Below are 18108 nucleotides of genomic sequence, written 5' to 3'. Positions count from 1 at the left end.
TACCAGTGGTCAATTGAGGAACGAACTGGGTTTTCTCTGTTATTCTATTCTCTGTTTTATCTTTCTTCCCAAAACTGTTGTCTACCTCACTCAATTCTGAGAATGGAAATACAACATTTAAAAAAAAAATGTCCATACATACACACATCTCCTGGGCAAAAGCTGGTTCTGTCTTTGCCATCCAGGAACTTTCAAAATAATAGTTATGTGTTTTAAGGACAGTCTGCCCTCTGGAGGAAGCACTGCTATCTTGGATTTCCTGATGATTTGAAACAGCATTTTCTCTCCCTTTCCAGAGCTCTCTCTACCTTTGTCTCTAGTGCTTTTTGGAAACGGGGTCTAATAGTGTTTTTGTCTTTTTGCCGTATTTTTTTTTTCGTTTTCCAGAATGAAAATAAGGATTTAAAAAAAGAATCACAGCCGTTTATGATATGTTCCTCAGTATTTAACAGCCCCATTGCTTCAGCCATGATAGTTACAACTTTCTTCTCCTAAGGGGCACAGACATAATCCTCTCAGTTCACTGTGCCCTTCAAAATAAGTTGAATGTTGTTGATTATCATGCATTCTTCAACCCTTAGCTGAGAAATGTCAAAGTCGAATAATTACTTTGAAATGAGAATGTCAAAGTTGGTTCTCACCAACCGTGGAGATATTAATTAATGATAAGACAATTTTGCCAGGCACAGGCAGTCTTCATCAATGGAGGAGAATTTACATGCAAGGAAGGACTCCTCTATTTCCCATTCCTGATCTAGGGCACTATGTGACTTTCATCATTGCCCTCTTAAGTGTAGTTTTATTTTTATTATTTTTTAAAATTTTTATTTATTTATGATAGTCACAGAGAGAGAGAGAGAGAGGCAGAGACACAGGCAGAGGGAGAAGCAGGCTCCATGCACCGGGATCCTGATGTGGGATTCGATCCCGGGTCTCCAGGATCGCGCCCTGGGCCAAAGGCAGGCGCCAAACCGCTGCGCCACCCAGGGATCCCTTATGTGTAGTTTTAAAATAGGATCTGGTTATTGGTCTGTTTTGTGGCAAGCATAATTTAGAAGGACAAAAACAAGAGCAAACCAGCAAAGAGATATCAGACATTGCATTTTTACAGAGCTTTTCACTTGTTCTTATAAAGCATTAATAGCCAGGCCTTCTGCTTGGGAGGGTTATACTCTCTCAATCATTTCACGTTTTAGGAAGGTGGGTTTCTGGGCATGCTGGAGACAGAGTTGTCATGCATGTATGACTTTGTTCTCTCCTGCTCCCTGCTGATGCCAGGCATGGCTCAGCAACCTGAGAGCTCAGTTGTGGTCCCCATTGAATCAAGCATAAAGATTGTTGAAGTCACTTCTTCCAGGGAAGGAAAACCTGAGTGTGAAAATGCAGCTAGAATTGAACTGTAAATACTTGGCATGTTGCTTCCCTGGGCTGGTGTCATGGGCAACTGAGCCCCCATTAGGGACTTGGTATCCTGGGAAGCTACTCCAAAGATGTGCTACATTTGGTTTTGCCCTCTGTAGGCACCTTTTGTCTTTTTGCCTAATTTCATAAGTGTGTGTGTGTGTGTGTGTGTGTGTGTGTGTGTGTGTGCGTTTAGGGTCTCTTCCCAATGATCTGTAACTTAGCAAAAATCAACCATTTTCCCAAAAATTCTCCATTTAGTAATAAGTGTGAAGAAGGATAATGGGGGGAATTATGCACATAATTATTGTCCTTTTGCCAAAATAAAAATTTTCCATGTAGGACTATTTCTGAAGTCTATACTATAAAATCTGAATTATTAAGTAATTGGCTTTTTGTACTTGTAAATTATCATTACCAGTATCTAATCCATGTTTCCCCCCATATTTATTTTTCAGTGGCTATAAAACACAGTAAAAACAAATCCAGTCCTCAGGAGGCTGTACAGGTGCTTTCTTCAGTTCGACTCAATTTACAGGGCTTGTTATCTAAAGCAAAGGTGAGAGTGAAATGTGAATTAATTAGAAGTGTCATAAGAAAAAAAGGACCTCTAGCATGAGCTGACTGCTCTTCAATCTTCTTTTATATCAGGGGTGATTTTAGGCCCATATTATGTTTTAAAGATTTTATCTACTTGAGAGTGAGCACAGGAGGTGGCCAGGAAGGGGCAGAGGGGGAGGGAGAAACAGACTCCCCACCAAGCAGGGAGCCTGACACGGGGCTCAATCCAAGGACCCTGAGATCATGACCTGAACTGAAGGCAGAGGCTTAACTAACTGAGCCACCCGGGCACCCCAAGAGAGAATCCCTGAGGGTTTCGAGCCTGGACTATCTACCTGTGGCAGGTCAGGTGTGGGGCCGAACCTAGGAAATCGGTCTAGTCCCATGTGGGTTATATCTCTGGAAGCAGACTGTAAAGGAATATAGTTTCTAACACCATTCCTTAGTTTATAGGGGAGAGACATAGGCAGAGGGAGAAGCAGGCTCCTCATAGGGAGCCTGATGTGGGACTCAATCCCAGGTCCTGGGATCACACCTTGAGCTAAAGCAGATACTCAACGGCTGAGTCACCCAGGCATCCCCACACTGCAACAATTCTTATGTCATTCCCTTATGAAGTGCTGTACACGGTGTGACTATATAGTAATGTGACAAATCTTTAAACGTTGATAAAGTTGTGTGTTCAAGTGAATGCTCTTGGCTCCAAAAATCACTGTGTGAAACTCTAAGCTTATCTCAGTGATTATACCATCACTCAAAACATCTTTGGGACTCCCTTTTTAAAATAACCATCAGCACACTTGTCATGTGCTGTCATCTGTGGTAGTAATGGTAAACAAGTCATCTAGTCAGGTTTGATGAAAAAGGTAGATAGTGGGACACCTGGGTGGCTCAGTCAGTTAAGCGTCAGCATAGAATCTGCTTGAGATTCTTTCCCTCCGCCCCTCCTCCCCAAACCCTTGGCTCACACTCGTGCGTGCTCTCTCTCTCAAATAAAAATTTAAAAGTATAATTAAAAAAATTAAAAGTATAATTAAAAAAAGTAGATAGTATGCTGAGTAAATTACATTTCTGATCAACACGGCAGACACATACACACACACATACAATGTGGTTGTAAAATCCTAAAGCTAATATTCTTGGGTGCCCGTCCTGGCTCAGCAGATAGTTCCAAATAGGCTTTCCAAAATGTCTCAGCTATGAGACTTTATTGACGTATGTTGTAATGTGCATCCGTGGGCAATTCCTTTTACAGGAAGAGGGCACATTTATTTTTATTTTAATATGCTGGGCTTCTTTGCTTTTACCAATCTGATCATCTTTGTGGCCTCTGAGTCCTAAGCCATAATTAATTTTCAAATAATTAGCTTAAAAGGGGTATGATTTGTATGAGCTTGAATATAAAATATATTTGTTTTGCTCGTATACACAACGAATAGATTTGTTTTATTTGGATGAAAAATGTCCGTCGTTCATCCTGAAACCATCAAAATGAAATGAATAATCAGTATTCAGGGTAACCATTTTGAAGACTCATTTTGAAGAGCTCATTTGAATTTACAAGTTCAGGCATGTTGTTTAATGCCGGGTTTAATTTTGCAGCTTGCACATTTCCAGGGTGGTGAACAGAACAAACACTAGCCACTGCTACTACCATGTGGTCTTATTGGATTCAGAGAACTTTAATAATTCTATCCTCTGTACCTATTTTATTTTAAAGAGATTGTCATTGTTTTGAGAGTTCTGCTTTGTTCTTCATGTTGCAGCAACTTTTTACAGATGTGGCCAGTGGAGAAATTTCCAGGGAGTTAGCTGATGAAACAGCAACTATGGACGCCCTAGTCATAGAGCTGCAAGGCCTAAGCAACCAATTTCGAAACCAGTACTGACCATCCTGCTGGGAACAGTTTTGGAAAAGGAGCTTTCACCTTCTGAATTTCTCTTATACCTGTGTGTCTAAAGCACAAGATAATTGATTTTTTAAATAAACTTCTCTTTAATGGCTAACGTTTATGTTTTGTGACATGTTTGGGTTTTCCGAAGTACATTAAGAGTTCCCTGTTTCTTTAGGCTTAGTCACAATTGAATCTAGTATATTTATATTATTCTGTACTCTGTGCTATGGTATTTCTGTACAAAGAGTAAAACATTAGAATTTTCTTTTTAGTGTAGGGTTTATTCTTTCTCAGCCTAGAATGAATTAGATCATCCTTTGGAAAAATTTAGTCTATAGCAGGAAAAAAAGTCACATACTACAAGTCTGTGGAATCATTAGATCGGCTGCTTTATTATCCAAAAATGATAAAAGGGTAGATTGAATGACAAAAACCTTTTTCCTTCTTGAGATTTTTGTATGTGTGTCAGAATGATTCAGGCTTGGCTAAATAAGAAACGTGGGCATGCTTTAGCTTCTAAATCAAGAAAAAAAATGACCTACTCCAAATTTTGACTGAGCCATTAGCCACTAATAACCAGACTGACCCTCTTCATTTTGTATACTGCCAGCACTAATGATGGTTGTTTAATAAGGTTATTATGAGTGAAGACAGCCATAAATGGTGCCATGTTACAAAAATGCCAGAGTAAAATGCTTTCTTAGTAATGTCTGTGGAAACATATTGAAGGCAGCAGCTGAGCTTAATAATCTCACTACAAAAGTCATAGTGAGGAATTCTCAGTCCTGGCTTGGGTTGCTGAATTTTGGGTCCCATGCATAAGTCATTTGACCCTTGTTTTTTTATCTCTGCTCTTATTTATAAAATGTGAATAATTTCTACCCCTTGCTTCTTTGCAAGTTTCAGCTGCCATTAGAAATTTACAAATGCATACTCCACAATACAAGTATTCTGAACATTAGAAAAACAATCTTTAAATACTTTCATGGATGGATTTTAGTCATGAATGCTTACCAGCACTTTTCCTTTCCTCAACCATTTGCTTCTCTTTTCTAGTACACTAGTACACTAGTCTTAAAAAAATGTTGATGTCTGCCTCAAAACAGTTACTTTTAAAGGAGACACAGTAACTATGAGCAAGACCAGTAAAGGGAACTAGTAGCCTGAGTTCACGTTAAATATCCATTCAAATCTTTTACAGAAGCTGTTGGAGAGTAGGTGGGTAAATGGATGGATGGATGGATGGATGGATGGATAGATGGTTGGATGGAGTGAGGTTTTAAGATAAACTATCAGTACCCAGCTGTGATCCCCAGTTGATCAACAAATACTTGGAAGGTCAAAGATTTCAGGAATTAAATGGAAAATTGAAGAAGAATTTCCAAGTGTTAGAAGTTTTTAGTTGTCAGTTTGTTTTCCTTTGACTTCAAGGTAGAAAGACATGGGTGAGTGTGAGTTGTCACAAACCAAGTCACAAAAGAATCATCTTCCAGGCATGTTTGCAAATGCTATGTTGAATCAAGGTCTCCAGGATTATGCCCTACACCCTCTTTTATGTTGTAATACTCTCACAAAAGAGAGACCTGTTAAATATCTTCTTTTAAAGACATAGATCTGGGGATCCCTGGGTGGCGCAGCGGTTTGGCGCCTGCCTTTGGCCCAGGGCGCGATCCTGGAGACCCGGGATCGAATCCCACGTCGGGCTCCCGGTGCATGGAGCCTGTTTCTCCCTCTGCCTGTGTCTCTGCCTCTGTCTCTCTCTCTGTGACTATCATAAATAAAAATAGAAAAAAAAAAAAATTTAAAGACATAGATCTGGTAATTATGTTTAATGATCTTATGTGAATGTTTAACATAACTGAAGAAAATGTACGGGGGAATTCTGTCGTAAAGTAGGAAAAGTTGGGATTTTATCAAAACCTCATCTGTATACCTCCTAACACTTAACACTCAGGTACTTAATTTCTTCATCTGTAAAGTGAATATGGTGATAATACCTTCCATCAAGCTTTTAACATCTCTTAGAGCACTTTGACCCAGTTGCAGTACCACCCAGTTCAGTAAGTGTCTTTAAAACACTATTTGATTTACTATAGGGTTTCTGATGCTTCTTACTGCTATATTACAATTTAAATATTTGCCATTTCCAAACATCTTTTATAAGTTTCAACTTTGGTTTTCTAGTATCACAACTCTTGTTTTTGGTACTACTTTTTTGTATTGTCAACTAGAAGGATACAAAGGATGCAGTTCTTTAATATTTATTGAGTTTCCATAGCATGAATAATCATGCCAACAGCTACAAGTTATGGAGCTCTCACTCTGCACTACCTAGATCTGGGACATCACTGGGAAATTAAAGCTCAGAGACTCTGGAAAGAGAAATAGCTAGAACTCTCTTTACTTGCTATATTGGGGCTAGAAAAAAAATCCAGTGGTTAGCTGATTTCTGTCTTCTCTTTATCACAATGGGATGCCTGGAATGTTTGCCTGTCATTGTTTATACATTTCTTCAAGGAGAGAAATTCTGTGCAATCTCAGTTCATAATGGCCTCTGGTCTGTTAAGATTATTACAGTCTTTTTTTTTTTTTTTTTCATTTAGTAAAGTTTTCATTAGCCTGTTTCCAAAGAAGCCATGTGGTAAATGGGGGCCCTAACTGCAGAAGAGGTAAACCCCCATGGAATAAGAAACCTCTCTATACCCAAACTCCAGACTCAGGAAGCGTAGGGAGTTGATGCTGAGTCTGGGAAACAGAGCCATGGGGCATGTGTCAAGTGCTGGTGAGGGCAGTGGTGGGGCTCAGAACTACAGAACCCCGGGTTGAACTTTGAGGTTCCATTTTAGGGTGAGTGCTTAGACTTACCTCAAATGGAGCCTCAGTATGGTAATGAGGAGCCCAAACATTGCAAGTATTATTTGTATCTCCAGGTTATTCTTCATGCTATACTTGTTTCTGTTGGACAGGCTATCAGTGTGCTATTCATAAGCAGAAATTTAAGGAAGAAATGATACTGAGTATATATAGTCAGTAAGTTCACCTACTTTCCAGATTTCACTCAAAGCCTGTGACATAAGCAAAGGTAGGGCTAGTTTGGGCTCTTTGTGACCATTTATCCAAACTGTGGTCAATCTACTAAGTTAAAACCCGGGGTAAGTCCATGAAAAGTACTTTTTTCCACTTTTGTTTTTATAACATCCACATCAATCTAAATCACTGTTTAGATAAGGTAACTCTACTTTACAGGCCAAGAGTGAGGAATAAAACCTGTTAAGTAGATGCAACACACTTCCTTTCTGCCTGTTCAGTCGACAGGCCCTATAGTGAAATGGCAAAGAGCCTTTATTCAAATGGTGGGCGCCATGCTGTGGTGATACAGATGGATTTTTCACAACGTGCAGAAGTGCTTATAAATAGATAGGTTTCAATCAACAAGTAGCTTATTCAGGCATGTGCTCAAATATAGTAGCTGCATTCATTAGACAGACATTTCCACTAATCCCAAGACTATACTAATAAAAGAGTAATCCCTATGGGCTAAAGGTAGTGCTGGCTTGCTTTTAACTCTTATAGAGTCTTTCACAGACCAAGGCCTACTAATAATTGTAGCTGCATTAGGTTTTCACCAAATGAATTATAAAGCCAAGCTTATCTTGAAATTTTTTCTTTTATTTTTTTTAAAATTGCCATAGCTTAAGTGGACAAAGACGTACTTTTTACCCTGAATATGAAGCTTGCAGCAAAGCCAATTTAAAGCCTATTGTGTGTGCATTTGTGTGTGTGTGTACGTGCACACATTATGTGTGTGTTCTCATTACTTTATTATAAAGCACTTTCTCTTTCACCTTGGTTAATAAAGTGATTAATAAAGAGTTCACTTGAGCAGATTTTGGTTTTTTTTTTTCCTTTGGTTTTGGGATAAATAAGTTAATGTTAATTTTGAGCTTTGCAAACTCAGTAGAAGTGGTTGGACTTTTTATGTGGACCTTTTCCTTGTGCTAGGCTTTGTTCGACAGTGTCTTTACTCCTCCCACATCATTCAGAGCTAGCTCTAATTAGTTCACTAGCACAATGCGAAAATTTTTCCCTTGCCAGTGATGTCAGACCTGTCTTCCTTTTTATTCTTCTGACTTCTTATAAATTGCAGTGACCCGTGAGTCAACCACACCATCCCTTGGCTCCATGCCAACATTGTGATCTATGGACAGGGACTCCCGCCAAGGACTTTGAGGCGGAAAACTGATAATATTAAAGAGGTCTTCTGAATGGTAAGTATCAGCCATATTTGAATCTTTTGTGGTGTTGTTGCCAGAAAGGGGTGGGAAGAAGTAAATCATGTTAATGTTGTTAAGGAGCTAACCCGTGCACTGCTAACTTTTTCCAGACCAAAGGCTCACATGAACGTCAGTATCTGTGGACATACAGAAGTTATTACCGCCACTTACAGGCAGAAGGGTGCTGCTTGAAGTCTGTATTGCTTGGGGGCTTGAGGAAGCCCTTACCCACTCTAGCCTGTCAGCATCCACAGACAGAGATGTTCTAACAAGATCGATCAAGAGACACATGTACAAGTGCCTTGAAAACAAGTCTAATAGCAATACATATCAGAGTGTCTTAAAACCACTTGATAATAAGCATCGACACCACCTTTTCTGTCCCTATGTCGGGAGCTTGATAACATTCAATGCTGCTAAGCCATGACACCAAAGTATCGTGTTCTCAGTGTCTTCATTTGGGAAGTAGCCTCCCCATATTTCCAGTCTGCATGTGCGGATAAGGGAAGCAAAGAAGCAGAGAATGTGATGGGTTTTCATGAAGTGGTGGATTTTGATATCATTGGGAGTTCTCCCTTTGGACTGGTGCCGGGAGAAGGAAAGCAAGGTGATGATAGGCAGGAGCAGGCTGAGAAAGGATGAGCCGAGGAATTGACTGACCAGGTGAATCAGGGTGAGAAGTTCCAGCCTCCCCACTTCCTAGCCATGACCACACCTGGGCCCCTGAACCACTTTGGGCCTCAGTTTCCACAGCTATAAAATGCAAATTGCTGCCCTACACGCCAGACAGAATTGCTGTGGGGATCGTATCAGATGCTGTGTGTGAAGTATTTTGTGAGCCACTGTGCACAATTAGTTCTTGTTATGATCAAGAGAAAGGGGCATTGTAGATGGTCTTTCGGGTCCCAAGGACTGTTGGGAGTCCCTGGATGGGGGCATCCAGCAACTTGGCTCCAGTTTCCATAATCCCCGTGGGGGTCATAACCCTGTGGTTTGAGAGACAATGCTGCAGAAGTTTTTCCAGCCTTCTAAGTGCCCTTCATCGTTCTACTGACCGAAATCAGTTTGCCCTATAGGATGTCTGGTGCCAGTGTTGATAAAGCTGTCTTGGTATTTTTATAGCTGTCTGGCCAGAAAACCTGCTTTTGCCTCCACAATTCTTTTTTCCAAAAAAAAAAAAAAAAATGTGTATTAGCCACAGAACTAGAGTGTGCTTTACAGACTCCGTTGATTCCCCTGACCATAACCAGTAAGATAGAGGTTATTTTGTGGGGTGGGTATGCCCTTGATTCATGTTCATTTGTGAGAAAATTAGAAAATACAAATAAGGGAAATATTGAATCACTCAAATCCCCACCCCTGTGCAAAATAACCATGTTAACATTTTTGGCAAATGTGTGTGTGTGTGTGTGTGTGTGTGTGTGTGTGTGTATGAACAAAAGAGATAGGCTTTTAAAAAATTTAATTAAGCTTTGTAATAAATAAAGCACATGGAAGTAGGCCTGCCTGCAACCTGGTGGGGCTCAGAGCCAGAGTACAGATGGAGGCCCACGTACCACATATCTAAGTATTTAAAAGTTATAAATCAAGCTAAAAAACTGTTAAAATTTGTTTTATGCTTTGAATCTTAATAAATATTCCTATAAAGTGACGTGGGAGGGCATATTTTAATTTAGAATTCCCAAACTCTCGGAATTCCAGAGCAGAAGAGGGTGGTGCAGGAAGAGCTGGCCCTCACTCAACTTGCTCTTCTCTGCAGGGGCCTCGTGTGCAAAGGTGGGTACCCCTAGCCAAAGTCTCAGTCTGTCCTACCACCCAGAGACCGTCATAATGCCACCCTTCAGGCCTAGGAGTGCATGGACCAGAGGCCACTCCACCCTTGGGAATATAGGCCTGGGGTGAGGCCGTGCAATGCCAGCTGCAGGCTTTGGGCTTTTGAGCAGGGGATTCTGGTGTCTCAGGCACCTGAGCAGGGTCTAGGAGTGAGGTTAGTACAGGCTTGAGGTGAATATGTCCCTTGGTCCCATGAGCTGGAGAATGAAGAGAGAGGGACTTCTTATAGCAAAAGGCCCGGGTCAAAGGCATCTCTTGCTTGGTTTTAAGGGTGGTGCTGATGGAAAAGTAGTATCAGATACACTTATTCCCTTCTCCCTAATTTTCCTTAGAAGAGAATTTCTATTCAGCATACTATGAAGTAAAAGAACAGCAAGAACAATTTAGGTTCTCTTTACTCTGCTTTGAATCCAATGCCGGAAGAGTGATGGAAGGAACTAGACAAGCCTGACTCGCCCTGTCTGTCTGTCTCTCTCTTTCTCTCACGACATTCCCAAGAAAAGAGAGTGCTCCTTTCCCACCCGTGCTTTCCCCATAAGTACACTTGAATCAAGGCCCAGGCTTGTCTGAGAGTGGACCTGTCTCTCTCTGTTCTTCCTAATGGGACAGTAGTTCCGAACTGAGGTATGTATCTGCTCTGTAGTTCCAAACTCTCACTTTATGGATCAATCCAAGAGCTATACTGTAGACCAAGTATCTAGGGGCTCAAATGTGATAACACATCAAAAAGTAAAACAAATACTTTGATTTCCATATTCTGGAGTTCAGAGTGTATACCTCAATTGGTTTCAAAATCAGTCCAGAGAAGAGAGGAGAGAGTGATTAATTACTTGGATCCAAGCCCCAGCTGAGTTCATTGAGTTGTCTAGTGGATTTTTTTTTTTAAGTCTAGTGAATTTTTAACTAGCGTTGTGAATCAGAGCCATCTAAAGAATTTTACAAACAACAAAAAAATCCACAGAATCCTAGATTTAAATCCTGGAGATTCAGATACATTAGTCCTAAGAAAACTGTGTTCTTTTAACGCTCCAAAGATGAGTCTGATACTTATCTAAAAATTACTGAACATAATTGAGCTTTATAAAATAAAAATAAATCCTATATTGCTTTGTCATAAACTGACAGTAAAGATTAAATGAAAAAATGCACTGAATTTTGAAGGTCTCTTTATAAAGTATTGTTACTTTCATTATGAATAACTACCTAGTATTATTAGGATTAATTATCTAGTATTGTTAATTACTCTAGTTATTAAATAACATAATTTGGAGCAAAATACAATAAAATAAATATTAATTTCAATTACCAGATTAAGAAACCCATATTTAGAATAAATATATTAAAGATTTTTTAAAGATTTGCTTTTAAATGAGTGGCTGGGTTGATAGAGAAATAGGGAAATTCTTGGTGGCCATAAAACATGAATCAAGAGCAGTTAATGAATGCTAAAGGTGATGTGTGCCCTGCAGGCACATACTAATTCATGGGGGAGTAAACAGGTATTAATGCATACTTGGAGACTTGAGGAAAAACTTAGGATCCATCAAAGTGGGAGATTGACTCAGGAGTCCAAGATCATCCTCCATGAAAAGTAGAACAATATTTACAACAAAAACTCAATAAAGGAACATTGATGGGATGCTTATCTATCTCAGCCTTGGCTCTGGATTAAGGGGAAAAAGAAAAAAAGAAAAAGAAAAATCTCTTTATTGCTCATTCCTAACTATAAGAATGCTCTTATATTGGAATTCATATAACCTGTGTGGCTTAACACCAAAAATTTATATCTGGCACATCCAGATTGATATGCTACCAGAACACTTTGAACATAGACCTCAATGCATCATCCCAGCAAGGTTCCAAGTAATAAAAAATCATAGTAAAAAATAAGAAAATGCACTAGTAGATATGGTGCCATGGATGAAAGTCAATTGAAACAAATAGAATAAGATTGACAAAAGCCACAGATATTAGAATTACAGAATATAGAAAAAATACATTTTTATGTTTAAGGAAGTAAAAAAGAACTCACCTTTGAATATAGAAGACTATCAGAAAGTTTCAGAAAGATGTGAAAATAACCATATTAAACTTTGGGAAATGAAAAATATAATAATTGGGCAACCCAGGTGGCTCAGCAGTTTAGTGCCACCTTCAGCCCAGAGCGTGATCCTGGAGACCTGGGATCCAGTCCCACATCGGGCTCCCTGCATGGAGCCTGCTTCTCCCGCTGCCTGTGTCTCTGCTTCTCTCTCTCTCTCTCTCTCTGTGTGTGTGTGTGTGTGTGTGTGTGTGTGTCTCATGAATAAATAAATAAAATCTTTAAAAAGAAAAATATAATAATTGAAATTGGAAATTTAATAGTTAGGTTAAACTAGGGTTTCTCAACCTTGACACTACTGACATTTGACCTGGATAGTTGTAGGGGGTCTTTTGTGCATTGTAGGTTGCTTAGAGTATCTCTTGTCTCTATCCTCTAGATGCCAGTAGCATGCCCTTCCCAGTGTGACAACCAAAAATATTTCCAACATTGCTAAGTATCTCCTGGCACATAAAATCACTCTCTTTTAAGAACCATTGGATTAAATAAGAGAACATGAAGGAACGAAATAATGCAGCACATTCACTTCAGAAAAAAAGAAAAAAGAATTTAGAAGACATAATGGATAGATTTTCAGAAGGATGTTTCTAATCAAAATTTCCAGAGGACATTAAAGAGAATGGGGGAAAAGGCTTTTGAAGAGTTAACAACTGAAGTATCTTCAGAAGTCAAGAAAAATATTGATTCTCAAATTCATAATTTTCATATAGGTTTAGAAATCAACTTCTCGGGGATCCCTGGGTGGCGCAGCGGTTCGGCGCCTGCCTTTGGCCCAGGGCGCGATCCTGGAGACCCGGGATCGAATCCCACATCGGGCTCCCGGTGCATGGAGCCTGCTTCTCCCTCTGCCTGTGTCTCTGCCTCTCTCTCTCTCTCTCTCTGTGACTATCATAAATAAATAATAATAATTTAAAAAATTAAAAAAAAAAAAAAAGAAATCAACTTCTCAAGTCACACATATACACAACCTGCAGGGATTTTGAAAAGGAAAACAATTTAAATGGCACCACTTATAATAGCATGAACAATTCAAATACTTAGGAATTAATCTTTTTAAAGATATAATATACCTCAATAGAAAATTAAAACATTTTCAAGAAAATTAGAAAAGTCCTCAATAGATAAATGGTGGGAAATACAATGTTCATGAATTGGGAAACAGTATAGTAAAGATGTTTCTCCTGAAATCAATCTATAGATTCCAAATATTCTTAATCACAATGGTAGATTTTATTAAAAATCTGATTCTAAAACATGGAAATTTAAGGGCTGAGAATGCCAAAAACAATCTTGAAGAACAAAGTTGAAGACTTACACTACCAGAAATGAAAACTTGCCATAAAGTCATAGTCATTAAGACAGTGTGATATTCATGCAAAGACAGACCAATGGAATACAATATAGAGCCCAAAAATACACATATACAGACACTTGATTTAATAAAGGTGGCATTGCCAAACGCTGGAAAAAGGATGATTTTTTCAATAAATAATGCTGGGTTATTTAGATATCTATATAGAAAAAAGTGAATTTTGACCCCCCCCCCCACCTCACACCATACACAAGAAGGAATTCTTTTTTTCCTCCTTAAAATTAATTCTAAGTAAACTGTAAACCTAAATGTGAAACAATAAAACTTCTAGAAGATAACATGAGGATAGCTTCATAACAATGGGGAAAGTAAGGTGTCTCTTAGAACACAAAAAGCACTAACTTTATAGGAAATTTAAAAACAATTTTGAATACATTTAAAATTAACTCTGTTCATCAAAAGATATGACAAGGAGAATGAAGGCTAAAAGGTGAGTGTAAGTATTTTCAATACACATAACTAAAAATGTGTATTCAGAATATTAATAAAAACAAAAAACATAAATAATGAGGCACTTCACAAAAGAGGATAACCAATCATCCAATAAATCTACAAAAATATGCTCAGTTTCAGTCCACAGAGAAATGCAGATTAAGGTCACAATGAGATGACCACATACTCAACAAAATGGCTAATATTGAAATGACTGTGTCAGTGAGGATGTGGAGTAACAGCAACTCTTACACATTGCTGATAACAGTATAAACTGATACTAACACTTTGGAAAACAGTTGAGCAATATCTACTAACTTTGAAGATAAGCATACCCTGTGACCCAACAATGTTACTCCTAGGTGAACACACATACATACAAGCACACATGTGTGCATCCATGCCCCAAAACTCTCCTACAAGAATGTTTATAGCAGCATTATCCATAATAACCCCCAAATGGAATTGATCCAAATACCCACCCAGAGGGAAATGGACACATAAATAGCAGGATAGCCATGCAGTGGAATTACATGCATCAATGACAATGAGTGTACGATGCTAAACTACAGCAACAACATGAGTGAATCTCTCAACATTATATTGAGCAAAGGAAGCCAGATGTAAGGGGGAAAAATGTATGCTGCATGTTTCCATGTATATAAGATAGAATTGAAAAAGCAGATGAAATTAAACTATAAAACTTAGTGATCCATGCTGGGGTGTTCAAACTGTGAAGGAAAGCAAGAAAGTGAATACCACGAAACACAGTGGTTACTCTTGTGGGTACACAAAGATGATGACCAGGAGGGCGTGTGAAGGACTTCTGGGGAGTTGGCAAAGTCCATTATTCATTTGGGTCATGGTTAATGTGGTTCATTTGCCAAATCACTGAGTTAAATATTTTTGTTTTGTACATTTTTCTGAACAAGTATTATAGTTCATAGTAAAAAGCTTTAAAATATTAGGAACAGTGCAGGCTCCTTAATGTGAACCTGAGTGTCTGCCTTTCTCCACTGGATCTTTTTACTTTTCTACTTCTTTGGCCTTTCCTTTTTTGGGGGAAGACCTGACTCTTTTTCCTTGCAAATCATAAAATTGACTTTTGGGAAAGAACACTGCTCTTTGAGGCAAAATTTGGTATCGCAAACTGAAACTTACCCCTATGTAACTTTACTCCCCCATCCACAAACACCTTACACAAAATATAACATTTTACAACTCTCCAGTGGTTTTGCCCTAAGACAGAAATGTGGATATTTTGACATTATACTCTAAATTCTTTATTTCTTTTGTTTCACACAGTTAAGATCCTCTGCCTTTCTTCCCACATCACTCTCTGAATAAATAGTGTGGTACTAACATAAGGGAACCTGGCCAGTATTGAGTCATTGATAGAGTGTGGCCATCTTGTTGACCAAAGCCAGCTTCTCACATTTCTTCTTGAAAAGCATGGTGTTGACATGTTTAATATCCTGTGGCATTTCCTCTGGGCTCCACAGTATGATGGAAAAAGTCCCTGTTGATGTCTGATGGCCAAGTTGAATAAGCAAGGCCTTGAGACAATCCACTTCACAGCTCTGGCTGGGGTGGTGATTTCCCTCAAAGCTGTAATAGGAATCCTGATAGTCGTATCTTGACAGGATCCCCATACCACTACTTTCAGGGAGAGCACTTATGTGTGCCTGGATGGGTTTTGAATAAGTAAAAGCGAAATCTCATCCACAGCTTGATAGGAAATGATAAATCAAAACCCAGCACACTACAGAAAAAACGATAACCCCAAGGTTTTAAGCTTTTCTGGAAGAATTCCAAAAAGGCATATTTTAAAGGAATGTCTTGGGGCAACCCTAAATAAACTGGTGACCTACAGATCAAAGATGCTGTGTTTTATTAGCCATCTCCTGACCCAGCCAATCCTACTGTCCTCTAACTGTTACACATAACCAGATAAACCCTCCCTTCTCCTGCCTTTCTTCCTCTGAGAATCACAAGAATCACAAATCAGCCCCGACAGCATTTGGTTTCTCATCTTCAGGAATGTGGCTGGTACATTCTTTATGTGAAAGAGGCAATCCTAGTCAGGGGTCTGACCCAGACAGAAGGAAGAGTATCTTATTTCATCTGCACAGAACAAAAGAGTATCTTTCATTTTCTAGGGCCTGCGTGATTCTGAGGACTTGAATGGAAGCAGACTGGCTGAGCTTAATCCTAAGGACAGAGACATGGCTGGTAGCAAGAGAGGTCCACTGAGGTAAGGGGGTCCCTCTCTCCTCCATGATTGTCATTCCAGTACAGTCCCAACTTGCAGAGGGAGCAGCTATTGACACAGGGTTCTTGATCCTTGACTGTAACATTCTACCAAATTAAAGGGCTTCCGCCACTGATCCCAAGTCCTATAGGTTCATTTGGAATGTAGTTAATAAGATGTTATGAGTTTCTGTAAGTTTAGTCTGTGCTAGGAACTTAGTGAACTATGCCTCGAAGAAGTCCCCCTGTGATCTCTGCCTCCCAGTAGTCATGGCCTGCTGTGATCTCCTTCTCTTCAATAATTGGTTTCTCCTAACTAATGAAATATTGGCAACATTGAATGGTGTCTCTTCCATAATTAGGTTACATGAGGTAGTGGCTGTGTCTTCTAGCAGACTCTGTCCCTCGCTGGTTTTGATAAGGCTGGCCGCCAAGTTGGAGAGGTCTGTGTTATCAGGGACTGAGGGTGGCCTCAGGTCAACACCCCACAAAGCCCTGAAGGAAGCACAAATCTGAGGAAGTCTTTCAGTCCAACAGCCCTCTGGAAACAATTCTATCAACAAAGACTTGAGCTTAGAAGCAGATCCTTCTTCTTTTGAGCCTTCAGATGAGACTGGCCAACTCCCTGATTTCAGTTTGATGAGAGACCCTGGAGCAGGAACCGGCTCAGCTGTCCCTGAAATCCTGTGTCACAAAAAGCACACAAAAATAATCAATGTGTGCTTTACGTTGGCAATTTCTTATATAGCAAGAGGTGACTAATACAATAGATTTTACCCGTCATTTTTCTTTCCAGAACATAAATATTCACTTACTATTCACTTTGGGAAATGTTTCCATTGCTATTTCTAAGATGGTAGACTGACATACAATTATACCCCATACAGTGTTGAAATCAGTCATCTCTTTAGAGAGTTACCTGTGAACTAACAGATCATATAAAGGAAAGCATTAAGAAGCCTTTGTGGCCTAAACTGTGACTCTAGTTGTGTCATTCCTTTGCTTAAAGACCTTCTGGAACACTCCAGGAAGTGCAAACTCCTGTAACATGACCCCGAATCTTTCCAGGCTTTCACCCCATTATACTGCTCCCTGTCACCCTTCCCCCACTGGGGCCTGTCCCTTCACATATCTGTCTTCTCTCCTACTGTTCCCCCCCACCCCACCTCATATTGCATGTGGAAGGCCTGTCTCCTCACTCTGCCTCCCCTTCCCCATACCACTTTTGGCCTTGCTTCAGGTACTTTTCATGTGCTGGTCTTTCATCCTGGTTTGCTTTCCATCCTTTCTCTGGTTCTGTTTTCTCTGATCTCCTGAGTGAGACTAAAATCTCCAGGAGGGCAGAGACTCTCCATCACTCTCTGGGTGGCCCTTCCCACACCTAGAGCTTCACCTTAGTCATGCAGAGGAGGTGGTCATCCCACATGTGTGAGGTTGAATGTGACAAAAGGCAGACTGGGATGTGGTGCACCATTCCCAAGAGAGTGTCAATAGAAGTGCTGTTAAGGAAGGACTCTGGCTATGCAAGGGTGGGAGACTAGCTGTGCCTGTCCTTCACGAAGAGTTCTTGTGGACATTAGATTATTAAAGTCTCCTATAATAAGAGTGCCTCAGTGGCTCACTTGGTTAAGCATCTGCCTTTGGCTCAGGTCATGATCCCAGGGTCCTGGGATTGGAGCCCCAGATCGGGCTCCCTGCTCAGTGGGGACCCTGCTTCTCCCTCTCCCTCTGCAGCTCCCCCTGTTTGTTCTTGTTCTCTTTCACTCTGTCAAATAAATAAATAAATAAATACATAAATAAAATCAATCTTTAAAAAATACATAAAATTTCCTATACTGAAGAAATGGATGTTGTAGCTTCCAGCTCCAGCTTTCTGTAACGCTGTGATTTAGGCAGGAGACCTGGAAGCAGGCTGGTCATGCATCTATAGGATCCCTGCCCATGTGAAGCTCACCTCACAGTGATGGCAGCATGTTTGGTTTTCCCTTG

General features: G+C 39.8%; 1 protein-coding gene across 1 annotated transcript in view; it reads left to right on the top strand.

The window, feature by feature from the left end:
* TTC27 (tetratricopeptide repeat domain 27) overlaps positions 1-3966 on the top strand; it is a 175614-nt gene extending 171648 nt beyond the window's left edge. The window contains exons 19-20 of the mRNA XM_041756634.1: positions 1860-1960; positions 3729-3966. Of these exons, the coding sequence (XP_041612568.1) occupies positions 1860-1960; positions 3729-3851 (224 nt within the window). The 3' untranslated portion in view covers positions 3852-3966. The remainder of the gene's footprint in view (positions 1-1859; positions 1961-3728) is intronic.
* Positions 3967-18108: the final 14142 nt, after the last annotated feature.

This window comes from Vulpes lagopus, chromosome 5 (genome assembly GCF_018345385.1).
Source record: "Vulpes lagopus strain Blue_001 chromosome 5, ASM1834538v1, whole genome shotgun sequence".
Classification (NCBI taxonomy): Eukaryota; Metazoa; Chordata; class Mammalia; order Carnivora; family Canidae; genus Vulpes; species Vulpes lagopus.
This window is presented reverse-complemented; position numbering and strand designations above follow the sequence as displayed.